Source organism: Nelumbo lutea, chromosome 1 (genome assembly GCF_056320005.1).
Source record: "Nelumbo lutea isolate HS-2025 chromosome 1, American lotus-T2T, whole genome shotgun sequence".
NCBI classification, from domain to species: Eukaryota; Viridiplantae; Streptophyta; class Magnoliopsida; order Proteales; family Nelumbonaceae; genus Nelumbo; species Nelumbo lutea.
Window position 1 is genome coordinate 201991491 of NC_142684.1, and position 15285 is coordinate 202006775.

A 15285-nucleotide genomic window follows, 5' to 3' on the forward strand; every position below is an offset into this window, starting at 1 on the left:
TTCATTCTTCCAACTCGCAACTGAGTACTAATTTAAGCATCGGAGTGTTCCCGCCATATGAGCAACCCCGGGTTCCTTCATTTCTCTTCACATAGGTATCTCTTGCCTGTCGCCAGATAAGAGCTCTATCACTTCCAGCTAGGAGTGACCGGATTGCGCATCATCACCTTCCATGTAGCTCAAATTAAGCTCATTTAGGATGGTTTCAACATTGATCGAGGAGAGTGATGAACCCGTGTTTTGTGAAAATTTTAGAAAGCATAAAAATATGATTACATGAGATGCAAAAATAATCTTTTGCTAAAGCTATTTTTTGTAGCTTTTTAGAAAAGGCTAATTCAACGCCACTCCGGATCTGCTACCCACAAAATATTCTCATATCCATAGAACACAGTCGCCAATATTGGGAACATCTTCAATAAAAAAAGATATTCCTAGTGAGAACTGTAATGTCTCATGAATAGAAATGTGGGTAGCAAATCCGAGCCCATTCAAGGCAGATCAGTCAAAGCTGAAGCCCTACTAAATGGGCATGCATTCATTGAATCACTTTCCGCATGAGGCCTATATTGCAATGGCAAAACCACTGCATGAAGCCCTCCCAAAAAGCGGATCGGTGAAAGCAGCTCACTGAAAGCTGAGAGTAAGTCCTCCCAATGGGTAGTTGCAACTTGCAAGCATCCGTGTATGACATTCTTTTTCCTAGTTTTCAGTAGAATTTTAAATTGTGGATCTATTGCTCTGCATGAGTGCAACGTGTTTTAGGTACCACGTTACAATACATGTGCAGTGCACGACAATCTATACACCATTGAAATTCGTTTATACCTTAAAAGGCTTTTAAACATAGAGAGACGAGATACAAGAAGCATGCAGAAAAGGAAGTCCGGCGAGGTTGGAAGTTTGTTCATTCGGTCTTGAAAAGAGGGAGAGAGGGATAGGGAGGAGAATGAATCAATGAAGAAAGGGAAGAAGGTGCTAGTGATATCAAATCCTCCTGCTGATGGAGAAGGCTCAGATAAAAAGGGCGAATTATCTCTGCCCTTTGGCTCAAATCCTTCTTCCCGAAATGCTTCTTCTAAATACGATTTTGTCAAGGTTATTTATTGATTCTTTTGCTCAGTCCGCCCAATGTACTGTTTTTAAATTTTAATGTATTTTTCTAATGCTTTTGTTTATCTTAGAAGCCATCTTCAAATACAATGAGAACAATGTTGTCACTATTTTTTCTTCAATTTATTCACTCGATGCGTGCCATCTTCGGTAATCAGGTAAAGGTATGGCTTGGCGATAATGCGGATCACTACTATGTTCTATCCAGATTTCTCCTCAGTAGAATGTTGACTGTCACTAAGGTGCTGACACCCCATAATTTTTTTTTCCCGTTTTTATGTATTTATTATTTATTCTTGATGATCTTGTTTCCTTTTCTGCCATTAGTACTTAGGAGTTTTTTTTTTTTCTTTTTCTTTCTTTTCTTTTCTTTTCTTTTTACGTGATCCTTACCCCTGTTAACTTGTTTTATATTTACCCTGTTATTGATGGTTGTGGTTGAATTCTCTATCAATTTTACTTTCTGGGAGGAAGTAATTTTGTTTTTCCTTGTCAATATTAACTGCAAATAGCTTCATAGAGAGAGGATAAAAAAAAAACACGGAAAGGTGACCAATGAAAAAAGAGAGAAATTGCAATTGCAAAATGTGAATTCTGCGTTCTGCTGCTGTTATTTGTAGTTGACAAATATCTATAAGAAACCCATTTTGGTTCTCCAGGATAAAAGGAGGCCATCCATAAAGACAATGAACACCCTTTCAACGAAAAAGAAAACAACCAAAACATGAGCCCCTGGTAAAGAACCTAGTACAAAGATTATCTATCTAGTATTTACTTCCCTAGATAGCCTATCAATAATTGAGTGAGTGGATCTTGACGTCCCCTGGAGCTCAGCCTCATTGAAAAAGATCCAGTTTGCTTGATTTAGTGGCTCAGCCTCCATAGGTCAATTGATGAATCTAATCACGATTTGGATATCCTCTGAGATCCTCTAATCTCTACTATAATTCTCTAAAATCCCATGTAGAAAAGAAAGGCCATTACCCAATATTGGTCCTACCTATCTGGGGTCTATAAATCCCCTGAAGCAGGGATAGGATCTCCACCATCACAGGGTCTCCTTCACTGATAGGTCCAGAATAATCAAGAATAGCCTCCTGGCCCTCACCCGTACTTCTTTAGCAGGCCCCACATATAACTGATGGCCTGGGTTTAACTGTTTAACAAGGGAACATCCATCAACTTTAAGTTTGATGGTGTTTGTTCTAGGGGGAATGATCTTCGACTATCACGCTTGAGTCTGGACCAAGCAATGGGTTGCCACACTTGCAGTGGCACATCAACTCAAATGCCTATGAACATTTCCCTCTCTCAGAAGCAGTGATGATGACTCTGATGTGGGCAAGTTCAAAAGCCTCCTCATGAGAGTGCTTAATGTTCTGAAGTAATGGTTAGTTTGCGTGGTGCCCAACATTTAGAAGACCTTTTTAGATAGAGAATTTGAGCAATAAATAAATGTATTTATCAGGTTGGAAGCTTCAAGTATTTCTCCTTTTCTGGATGCTACATGGTGTAAGGAGTTTGCTGATAGATGCTTTACTATGAAGTCATATTATTGTAATCAGTCAGAATAATCTAGGATGGAAGAGAAGACAACAAACAGAATTGAGAGATGTTTTATTTATTTATTTATTTATTTTGATAGGCAAGGTCTGAGATGGATTGGATGCTCCCTTCCTAGGATATCCTCAATTTTTTGTATTCCCATTATATGATCAATGTGAACAGTTGGATTTCTAATTTTCTTCTGTTTTATTACTTCATTAATAAATTACTAGATCATATAATGGAATAATGATCAAAACAAAAATTGTCACTTTGTATCATATCATGTTGGTACAGTTTTCTGTAGTCAGTTATTCTGTAACATGCCCTACATGTTTGTATTGAGGATTTGATTGCAATGTAGTGTTTTTAGCGGTAAGCTTACCACATAGAAGTATTGATATTTCTTAGATTACCATAACCTCACCGCTCAGAGTTAATAACTCACTTCATTCAATTGTTAATGTTAAAGGGATAAATTTGTGAGCTTGTTTGAGAGAATCTTATTACACTCTGTTGTTCCTCGAGGCACGAAGACTTTTTTCCTGTTCAGAAGTTATTTTCTTCTTGCTTAACAATAGTATATCACTTTATTTTGTTTTTTTGTACTAAATTTTCATTTTATAATCTCTTCTGATATGCCAATCACGTTTTGAGGAAATTTGTTTCTCCAAGTTGGTGAACATTTCTCAGATATCTTTTCAAGGGTTGTTATTTTTTGTATTTCTATTTGGGTGGCAATTTATGACTTGAGTGGATTATTCTAATCTAACCAAAAGGTGGATTGTTGATTTCAGATCCCTAATCATGTTGCTATTAAAATTGCTCTGGAACTCAAGAAGTTACTTATAGACAACAGTCTTCTGGATGTGTATGTCTCCCTTCCTCTCTCTCTCTCTCTCTCTCTCTCTCTCTCTCTCTCTCTCTCTTTCACACACACACACACACAAAAAAAAAAAAATCTTTTTTGCTAGCATAGAGTCTGATACATTGTCTAACGACTGCTTGTATTGGTTATCCGCAGCTCCCAATCAGATTTGGAAGTTAATCTCTTTAAGGTACTTTTTTGGTAATAAATGTCTTTAAGGTACTTGCCACTTTTGCAGCTGCACTTCTCAATTCTTAGTAATTTTCTGCCTTGGTATGTTTTTTTTTTCAATGATCTTTTACTTTCATTGACCCATAAAAACTAGAGGTGATTCTAGCTTATTCAAGGTCAGAATTGCCATTTGTTTCACTTGTCATAAAGTAATTTCACTGATAATGAGTTAGAATCAAAATTCAATAAAGAATATCACTGTTTCTGGGTTAATCTCCAAAATTCCTGGGCACAAGATTTAGATGCCAGCATATCTGTAAGACACCAAAACTGTCTTATATTATGATGTACTTCTCCAGATCTCCTCTTCCAAAGACAGATGCATATGGAAGCCTGTTATTGCATGTCCTAATTGATTGTAGACATCTTATTACATCCACTACCAAGTTTAAAGAATGGTAAAGGGAAAAAGAAATAGCCACAGAATGGTGATTCTAGCCTGTTCAAGGTCAGTTGTTGGTATGGACTGTGATAAATGGACATAGTGTTTATGTCACACATGCATCAGATTCTGGCCTAAGTGAGCTAATAAAGTTTTCCAAATCATTTTTTCTTTTGATTGATAAAATTTTCCAACTTATTTTTAGGAAAAGGTAACCATGAGAAATTTCCAACTACATTCCTTTGGGTGGCTTTGTCTGGTCTTAGAGGTAGTTTATCTTTATCAATATTTAGGTTTTCAAATGGTTGTGAGTTGTGATGTAGATATTGAGAGGAATTTAAATTGGAGAAAAGATGAAATTCTATGTTTGTTGTTAATGTGTCTCAAAATTCATGTGTTGTTCATGATTAAGATGAAATCATCTTAACTGGTGAAAGAAAGCTTTTGCCGAAACTTATTGGTATGTAACCTAGTGATCTTCCCAGATAAATTTTTTACTTCAAAGATTCTACATTTGATTGCCTACCAATGGGGCTTTATTTGCAGCTTATGGAGAGGCGTGGATATGGGGAAGAATATATAAACCGTTATAAAATGATGACCAGGTAAGTGAGCTTCTCTAGAAGTTGCTTTCATTCTTTTTGTATTGCAGATTGTCTCCATGAATTGAATTCAGACTTTTTGCAGATGCCCTCTGGGTGTTTTCTGCAGACAAATAACTACTGTATTCCATGCTTTTGTAATCTTGTTATGAATTAGTGGAGAGTTGGCTGGTCTTAGTAGCCAACAGTAGCTTGTGTTCAAATCTTCAACCAAATGATTAATCTCCCTCAGTGGTGCCAGATTCCCTGTAAGCGAGGAATCTGCACAAACTCTGAAAGCATGGGAATCCAGATGCACATTGGGAACAACTCCCCATGAATTTAACATACATGTAATGGAGATATTCCTAATGTGTGGTTGGATGATATGTACGCAGAGTTTTTGCTTGCAGGAGATCTGGGCTCACCTCAATGTATGCCTGAAAACCAAGATCCTATTTTGTTCTGTCGTAGCCAACCTACCATTTGTCTTGGAGTCCTCCACAATTGGCATTTGTGTGAAATTCCTGTACATTTATATGTACCCTTGGCAATTGTTCCTTAGCCATTCCACAACCTTGATAGATCTCCCTCCACCACCATGTTACTAAAGTTAAGAGTTAAGACTTAAGAGACCTGCTCAGCCTCAAACCCTGTAGAACTGCCAAAATTTCTGCTTTTCTGGAGTCCCCTACACCTATAAGTCCTAAAATAGATGGCTAATATGGTTTGGTCAAGCTCAATTTTCATGTCTCCTCCCTGGGAAGTCAGTCTTCAGGGATAGGAACAGCTTTTAGAAGCAGTAGACTTACTAGTTACTGCCAATCTACTTGGTTTGGATTGCATAGGAGACTTTATTGGAGCAGAAAATAGTACTTCTATAGGTTCTCAGATTGATGTTTCCCTGAGATTTGGTGCAATATCACTGTGATGGTGGAAGATGATTCACAAACTATTGTTGGATGGATAAGAGATGGAGTGATTGCCATGGCCAATGCAACATCACATCAGAGAGATAAATGATTTGGGGCCAGAGAGTGTACTTCTCATTCCAAATTTCCAATGAGTGACATGATCAGCCAAATCTTGGTATTTTGGCTAGATGTGGGGTAGGGAGGATGAACTATATTGGGGGTCACTTTCCCTGCAGACATTCAGTTGAGATTGTTTCTGGTATGTTCATGTATGTATAGGGTGTTTCTTTTGGTGTCCCATTTGGTTTTGGTTTCTTCTTCTTGGAAGCCTTGACGATTTCATTCTTTGTTTCATCATCATTTTCTTTATTATTGATAAAATGTTTCCTTGTTCATACACTGTGACTACACCTATAAGATCTGGGATCACCTTAAGGTGATGAGGTTTCACCAAAGAAAAAAATGGAACTGAAACAATCCCAATATCCAAACTCAAGGATGACAACAATTTGTTTCCAAAATCATTTTTACTCACGTTTTTAAATTCTGGAAGGGATAAAGACCACTCCATACTAGAGAGCATATATCAGCAACTTGTTTTCTTTGATACTGATACTTTTCTCCAAAGTAGGGATGGCAATGGGGCGGGTTCGGGGAGGGTTTTGTAAATTCTAGACCCTACTCACCTCCCAAAATCTCCCAATCTATAATCACACCAAAACCCATAGTGGGTTGATCCAAACCCTCCCCACACATGAAAATGCAAAACCCTCCCTGCATTCGAGGGTAGGGCGGGTTGGGTTTAGAACCCACATCCTAATTTTCTATTATTTCTTGTTATATATAAGGAACAAATAAGTAAAATAACATGAACAAACAACAAAATTTCCAATTATTTGATTAAGACATGTAAAAAGTACAAGCTATCAATTATCGTTCACATAAAATTCAAAAGATTATTACATTCAACACCTAATACATAAAGTTCATATGCTTTCCAACAATGTGCAGGTTGGGGAGGGTGAGGTTTAGCCTAATACTATACCCTACCCATACCCGTACGATTTGTAGAATCCAAAAACCTGTCTTGCCCCAAGATCCGTCTTTCAAGCAATAAAACCCACCCCATCAAGGTGGGTATCCACTGGATAGGGTAGAGATTTCCATCCCTACTCCAAAGATGTGTCTGTTTCTTTCTTTCCAAATTCCCCAGAAAATGGAAAATGGAATGATGCTCTAGTTGAGAAATACACCTGTAGTAATTCAGAAAATATAGGAAAAGAAAGAAAAGAAGAGAAAGGAGAATAAAGAGGTTTCAGCAGTAGGTTGTGGAAGAAATGAAGGGAAGAGAGAAAAGAAGAGTTCGAACTTTTCTCTCTAGCCCCCTTGATCTCTTTTAACTTAATTCTAAAATTAAGTGCAATTACTTGGATGCCCTTAATGGGGGCGGCCAACACTAAAGAAATAATTAAAGAAAACAAAAAAAAGGCCCATAACCAACGAACATAACCTTAAACACTACTTATAAGAAATAAAAACACTAAGGCCCATCCAGTCCATTCTCACTACACTCCCCCTCAACTTGAGCATAGATGTCAACCATGCCTAGCTTGCTTACATGATGTTGAAGCTTTGCCTTTGGAACTCCCTTAGTTAGAAAATTTGCTAGCTGCTCTTCTGATGCAATGAAAGGAAGGCACACCTCTCCTGAAGCCACTCTCTCCCGTATAAAGTGTTTGTCTACCTCAATGTGCTTTGCTCTATCATGCTGAACCGTGTTGTGAACAATGTTAATAGCATACAACAACACTGGCTCGTCACATGAAACACCCATCTCATCAAGGAGATATCTAAGCTATAACAACTTAGAAACCCCATGGTCCATAGCCCTATACTCTGCCTCAGTTGAAGATCTAGCAACCATTGATTGCTTTTTACTTCTCCAAGAAACAATATTTCCAGCTACCATAGCACAATAACGTGATGTGGATCTCCTGTCATCCACATTTCCTGCCCAATCAACATCTGTATATGCTTCTACCTTCATGTGGCCATGTTTAGCAAACAATATAACTTTCTAGGGGGTTCCCTTATAGTCCGTTTGGTTTGTGCAACTGGTATGAGAAAATAGGAATATTCTTCAAAGATTCCTATTTTCCCAGATTTGTTTTGGGCGAAAGGGTGAGATGCGACGAGAATACACGTCTCAATTTCTGGGGCACGGGGTCTCACCAAATACGTGCGACCCCACTAAGAAAGGAAGCTTAGTGAGAAAATTTCATCGAGCGAGGCAATTGAGCGTAGTCTTCTTCTCAGATGCCGTCCAATGGTTTACTCACCGACGTCATCGCCTGTTACTTTCCAAGCACCCATGAATGATGTATTTCAACCCCACTTGCACAAATTTATACTAGTTTTTTTTTTTTATGATGATATACTCGTCGTTTATTGTGCTACTTGGGACGAACACCTAGTGCATTTACAATTTACCTTGGAATTACTCAAGACTCATAAACTCTTTGCAAAGGAGTCAAAGTGCACGTTCGGACAAACTCAGGTACACTACCTTGGGAATGTGGTTGAAAATGGCACTATAGTAGCAGACCCAGAAAAAATCGCAAGAATGATAAATTGGCTCCAACCTCAAAATGTCAAGGAGTTACGGGCCTTCTTAGGCCTAACAGGGTACTACCGTCAATTTATCAAAGGGTATGGACTGATTGCTTCACCTTTGACAAGTTTACTTAGAAGAACGGATTTTGCCAGACTATGGAGGCCCAACAGGCCTTTGAGACGCTAAAAACAACTGTTTCATCTCCACCGACACTCGCAATTCTAGATTTCACAAAGGACTTCATCATTGAATGTGATGTGTCAAGCCAAGGAGTGGGTGCGGTTCTCATGCAAGAAGGAAGGCCACTATCTTTTTTCAGCAAGGCATTGACATCACAAAGATGGGCCAGGCCAGTATATGAACGAGAATTGATAGCGGTTGTTCTTGCAGTTCAGCGATGGTGACCTTACCTTCTAGGGAGGAGGTTCATCATACGAATTGACCATCAGAGCTTGAAATTTCTGTTGGAACAGTCAGTTTTATCCCTAGAACAGCAGTGGTGGGTAGCCAAATTACTTGGCTATGATTATGTCATTGAATACAAGGCAGGGCACACTAACAAAGCAGCAGATGCACTGTCGCACCAACAACAACTGGTGATAACTTGCTGTTTTATAAACACCGACTGGTGATAACATAGGATTCAATCCATATTCATCAGCTTCTCGAACTATTCCACTCATCACCAACAAGAGGCCACTCAGGAATTCTGTGCACTTACAATAGACTAGCCACCCAATTCCATTGGAAAGGCATGCGGAATTCTGTCCAAAAATTCATAGCTGAATGTGTCATTTGCCAAAAGTATAAGTCGGATACCCAGAGCCCAGCAGGCCTGCTACAACCACTCTCAATTCCTACACAAGTGTGGGCTGATATATCCATGGACTTTGTGACGGGATTGTCCCTTTCCTATGGCAAGTCTGTCATTCTCGTAGTTGTTGAAAGATTCACCAAATACTGCCACTTTTGCCCTCTCTCCCACCCTTTCACAGCTTTAATGGTGGCTGAGGTCTTTACTAAGGAGGTGGCACGGCTGCATGGTCCCCCTAACTGGTCTTAGACCGCGACCCAATTTTCATGAGTCATTTCTGGGCAGAACTTTTCCAGTTACAAGGAGTGAAGCTCTTCAAATCTACCAGCTACCATCCTCAAACAGACCGACAAACTGAGGTGGTTAACCGGAGTTTGGAAACCTATTTAAGGTGCTATACTGGCGATAGGCCACGACAATGGCTCAAGTGGCTCCATTGGGCATGGTGGTACAATACCACTTATCATAGTGCAGCAGGAATTACTCCATTCCGGGCTCTATATGGACAGGACCCACCTACCCTACTTCCATATGAGAAAGGTTCTATGACAGTAGCAGCATTGGAAGACCAACTCCTCCAATGGGATTTAGTGTTACAAGAGCTCAAACCCCACCTCCGTCGAGCCCAACAATGGATGACAAACTCATACAACAAGAAGTATAGGCCAGTTCAGTACCAAATTGGAGATCAAGTCTCCCTTAAACTACACCCATACAAGCAAATTTCAGTAGCAGGCTGCGGGTGGAACAAATTGAGTCCCAGATATTTCAGCCCATTTCAGATTGTTGACCGCATTGGGTCTGTGGCATACAAATTTGACCTTCCATCCCCGTCAAAATTACATCCTATATTTCATGTATCCCTGTTAAAAAAATGGCCGAAAACATGGTGGTACAATACCACTTATCATAGTGCAGCAGGAATGACTCCACTCCGGGCTCTATATGGACGGGACCCACCTACCCTACTTCCATATGAGAAAGGTTCTATGACAGTAGCAGCATTGGAAGACCAACTCCTCCAACAAGATGTAGTGTTACAAGAGCTCAAATCCCACCTTTGTTGAGCCCAACAATGGATGACAAACTCATACAACAAGAAGCATAGGCCAGTTCAGTACCAAATTGGAGATCAAGTCTCCCTTAAACTACACCCATACAAGCAAATTTCAGTAGCAGGCTGCGGGTGGAACAAATTGAGTCCCAGATATTTCGGCCCATTTCAGATTGTTGACCGCATTGGGTCCATGGCATACAAACTTGACCTTCCATCGCCGTCAAAATTACATCCTGTATTTCATGTATCACTGTTAAAAAAATGGCCGAAAACTGGAGAAATAACGACAACGACCCTTCCATCATTTTCGGAAGACGACCAAGTTCAAACTGAACCTACCCATATAACAGACTTCAGATGGGTGTGCAAAGGTCATCACATCGAACTGGAAGCATTGGTGGTGTGGTCAGGTCTCTTGGATTTACAGAACAGATTCCCACACCTTGACCTTGAGGGCAAGGTCTCTTTCAAGGGAGGAGGAACTTTTAAGACACAGATGACCGAAATAGTGATTAGGTGTAAGAAAAGGCCACGCCAGCCTTTAAAACAATACAACTGAAAGCCAACCACTAGAACAAAATACATAACAGAACTGTACAAGTGGATAGGCTTGTGTAACTAATTGTATAACAGTTATAAATAATGAAAGAAAGATCAGAGGGGGAGACATTGATTCTGGGAATTCTCTCTCTCTCTCTCTCTCTCTCTCTCTCTCTCTCTCTCTCTCGTTTCATGAGGTAGGCTCCCTTGAAGAGCTCGACGTTAGGCAACAATCTAACACCAGGGTCTTTTCCGAACAAAGAGAGAGAGTAGTCAAACACTTTCAATGTTTACCTATTCAAGATTATCCAATTGCTACCTTATCTCCTTGGATGAAACTAGCATGTGAGGGTCTTCTTTTTTCTTTCTTCTTAATTAAATATTGCACAATAATGGTATTCTAAAAGGCTTGCATTTTTAGTGGGTTGAGTTAAGGTTTTAAATATTGATATGATACGTCCGATACGGGGTATATTGTATTAGTATCGTTAGTAACTGGCATGGGATACATTATGACTGGAGGCATACCTTCCAGTCATGCATGTTGGGCCGGTATGGGTGTGTATTGGTCCATATTGTATTTTATCAGTTGATGTGCATAGATATGGACCGGTACACAATGGTACACCATGCGTCCACGGCTTTCTAGTTTTTACTAGAAAACAAGAATGGGGTGATTCAAGCCCAAGTCAACTCGTACAATAATGCTTAGTGCCTAAGTTCTTAAACCACTAAGTTATTTATCTTCTTGTGATAATAAGTGAAATAAAATAACTTTTATTAACTTTATTGTCTAAATGCAATCCAAATAAATAGTATATATTTATGTTTAACAACTCCAACTAAAAGAAGAATGATATTCAAAATTAGTATTTTATAAAGTGATGTATTAAATAATTTGTACAAATAAAAATTAATAATAGAATAATTATTTTAGTACTTAAATTTATAAATTTGCACATGATATGTATCTTAAAATTTTTATATATTTTTTAAGTTATTAACTAATATTTTAATTTACATTAAATGACAACATATTTATTATTTAAAAAAATAAAATTTGTTTACAAAATATTCAAGAATATAATATTAAATTGAATATATCAAATCTACTAATCTACATTTACCTAAAAAAATGATTTTTAATTTTAAAAAGTTATAGAAATTAAAATATTAATAATGGAATAATCATTTTAGTAATTAAAAATTATCAATTTGCATATAATAGGTGCAATGTTTTGTGTTGAGATTAATCATTAAGTTGAGATTATATATTTTTATAAAATTATTAATTGATATTTTAATTTACATTTGAGAATTTAATATTTGGTTGGTTTTTTTGTTAATGTAAAAAATTAAAAATAGTAAAATAGAAATAATTAATTAAAATACAATAGATGCATATGTTTTGTGGTTCGGACTCTTGATTGATGCATTATCAATAAAATTGTATGATATTTATGCATCCTGTTATGTTAATTGTAATATATTTTTTCATATACACCATTAAAATATACATTTTCTATGCATTTATACATTATTTGTGGCCATTTGACCTTAAATTTAGTATTATTAATGTATTTATGGAATTTGTATGTGTTTCTCTAGCGTATCCAAGCTGTCCATTACGATACCCATACTGATACTTTAATCCTTGGATTGAGTAGACTAGTAGTTGTTTTGGATAAGAGGTCTATGGGACTACCATTTATTTTAATGCTGTTTTTAATGTTACTCTTCTTTTAGATTTCATCACCAAAGAGTGCCATTGGTAATTCTTGTATGTGGAACTGCTTGTGTTGGGAAGTCAACAATTGCCACCCTACTTGCACAAAGGCTAAACTTGCCAAATGTTTTACAGGTAGACATGTTTACATCTTTCTGCAGAAATTCGTATGTATGCACCCATGTAACACATGACTTACCAATCCATCCCCACTCACATAGCCATACATAGACACATACAACAGGTCAGTTGGGTTTGTTTTCTAGATGAGCTATCCTATTTCAATTACATAGAGAGATGTTGTAGCTGATTCATGGCCATCATCCATCAGATGGGGTCCTTGAATTAGCAATTGAAATCTTAAATTTTCTTTGTTAAAATACACCCAGAAAATAAATCTCAAAGAACCACTCAACCTAAAAGCTTAAGCTGTTAAGTGAGGTCTCTTGACAATATGGCCGGCCAGAATTAAGAGGAAGAAAAGAGAAGAGAAGAGAGGAGGGAAGAAAGAAGGGTTTTGCAACGTAACAATGTTGGCGGCACCAACCTTTATTTTAATATATATAGGGCGGTAGAAATAACAAGAGAAAAGACCCTTGTGCCCCTGAGTACAATCACAGACATAACAGAAAGAAAAAATGAAATAAAAAACACTTTAATTAGCCAAACAGGTCCTAACATCAACAACCAAATTATTTTAACACTCCCCCTCAAGTTGGAGCATAAATGTCAATCATGCCCAACTTGTCACACAAATTTTTGTGCCGCACATGATGGAGACCTTTGGTGAAGATATCTGCAAGTTGTTCTTCTGAGCTGACATATGGTGTACACACTTCTCCACTTTCAAGTTTCTCTCTAATAAAATGCTTGTCCACTTCAATGTGCTTCGTCCTATCATGCAGAACTGGATTAGCAGCAATATTGATGGCAACTTTATTGTCACAGTAGAATGACATAGGATTGCTTACTACGAAACCCAGTTCACCTAATAGATTTCATATCCACATGATTTCCGCAACCCCATGAGCCATCGCTCTATACTCTTCTTCAGCACTGGATCTAGCCACGACACTTTGTTTTTTGCTTCTTCATGTGACAAGGTTTCCTCCTACAAAGGCACAATACCCACTGGTAGATTTTCGGTCATTGACTGCTCCTACCCAATCTGCATCAGTATATACTTCCACTTTTAAGTGACTGTGTTTCTGGAACAACAAATCAGCTCCAGGAAACTTCTTGAGATATTTCAAGATCCTCTCTGTAGCCTCAAAGTGAGTTGTCCTAGGGCTGTGCATGAATTGACTAAGGACATCCACTGCATAGGCAATATCAGGCCTGGTCATAGGCAAATACAAAAGTCTCTCCACGACTCTGGAACATCTTTACATCTTTCAAAAACTCTCCCCGACTGTCTCCCAGATGGTGATTAGGTTCAATAGGTGAATCAAATGGTTTTACCCCCAACTTGCCTATATCTTCTAGTAGATCTAGTACATACTTCTGTTGGGAAATAAAGATGCCCTTGTGAGAGTGGACAACTTCAATTACATGAAATTATCGTAAGGGCCTAGATCCTTCACCTCAAATTTAGTGGCTAAGAGTTGTTTCAGTCTCCGGATTTCAGCCTCCCAATCTCCTATGATCACTATGTCATCTGCATACACAATAAGGGTTGCAATTTTACCTTCACCTCTTTTCACAAATAGAGTATGATCTGGCTGGCATTGTTTGAACCCCATCTGTTGAACTGCTAAATGAAACTTATTGAACCAAGCCCGAGGTGATTGCTTCAACCCATATAGAGATTTTTTTAACCTGCACACCTTTTGTTCATTGCCATTGGCACAGAACCCTAGGGGTTGGGTCATGTACACTTCCTCTTCCAAGTCACCATTCAAGAAAGCATTTTTGATGTCCAATTGGTGAAGATCCCAGTCAAGATTTGCTGCCAAGGAAAGAAGAATCCTGATAGAGTTCATCTTGGCTACTGGAGCAAAAGTCTCTGCATAGTTCACTCCATATACCTGTGTGAAGCCTCTTGCTACCATTCTAGCCTTTTACCTTTCAATAGTTCCATCAGCCTTGTGTTTCACTGTGAACACCCACTTGCACCCCACTGGTTCCTTCCCTTCAGGAAGGTTTACCAACTCCCAAGTGCCATTTTTGTGTAAAGCATCGATTTCTTCCTGCATTGCATCTGTCCATTCAGGTTTTGACAAAGCTTCTGCCACAGTCTTAGGAACGGGGACACTATCCACAAAAGAGAGAAAGGCACGGTACGATGGCGAAACATGCTCATAGGACACAAAATTAGAGATAGGATGATTAGTGGTACAAGACCTAACACCCTTCCTCTTAGCAATAGGAATATTAAGATCATTGGTGACAGGTGAATCAACATTTAAAGGAGCAGATATATCAATGGGAGCAAGTGTACCTGGCTGATGAGAGGATCTGCCTTGGGTGAATCCGATAATGTTGGTTGCATAGTGTCAGGCTCCACGGCTCTTGAACTCTGTTGACTCTTAAGGCGATGAAGAAAAACTCGGAATGGAGGAGGATCGGGTAAAGGAGGTAGTTGAATTTGAGTCATCGCCTGTTTCTCCTCAACCCTACTCTCCCCCTGAGGAGAAACTGAGAAAAAAAGGTTGATTCTCAAAGAATGAGACATCAATGGAAACATAGTACTTGCGAGCAATGGGATCATAGCAACGATACCCCTTTTGAGATAAAGGGTAACCAAGAAAAACACAAGGAATAGCCCGAGGATCAAGCTTACCACGAGTAAGGGACAGGTTATGGACAAAACAACGACACCCAAAGGGGCTGTAGGGAACAAGAGCTGATGTGGGGCCTTATACTCTAGTAGTCGAGAGGGCATGCGATTGATGATATAT

The 15285-nt window shown here is 38.6% G+C and overlaps 1 protein-coding gene across 18 annotated transcripts in view; it reads left to right on the plus strand.

The window, feature by feature from the left end:
- The first annotated feature begins 411 nt into the window (after positions 1 to 411).
- Positions 412 to 15285, plus strand: part of LOC148880407 (uncharacterized) — a 68969-nt gene continuing 54095 nt past the window's right edge. For all 18 annotated transcript variants that reach the window (XR_016104558.1, XM_088962287.1, XM_088962286.1 and 15 more), the window contains exons 1-6: positions 412 to 1098; positions 1272 to 1355; positions 3456 to 3529; positions 3683 to 3716; positions 4686 to 4744; positions 12406 to 12520. Coding sequence is in view for 17 of the 18 variants with exons in the window: in XM_088962287.1 (XP_088818413.1) it covers positions 958 to 1098; positions 1272 to 1355; positions 3456 to 3529; positions 3683 to 3716; positions 4686 to 4744; positions 12406 to 12520 (507 nt within the window). In the remaining variant the exon portion in view is untranslated. The remainder of the gene's footprint in view (positions 1099 to 1271; positions 1356 to 3455; positions 3530 to 3682; positions 3717 to 4685; positions 4745 to 12405; positions 12521 to 15285) is intronic.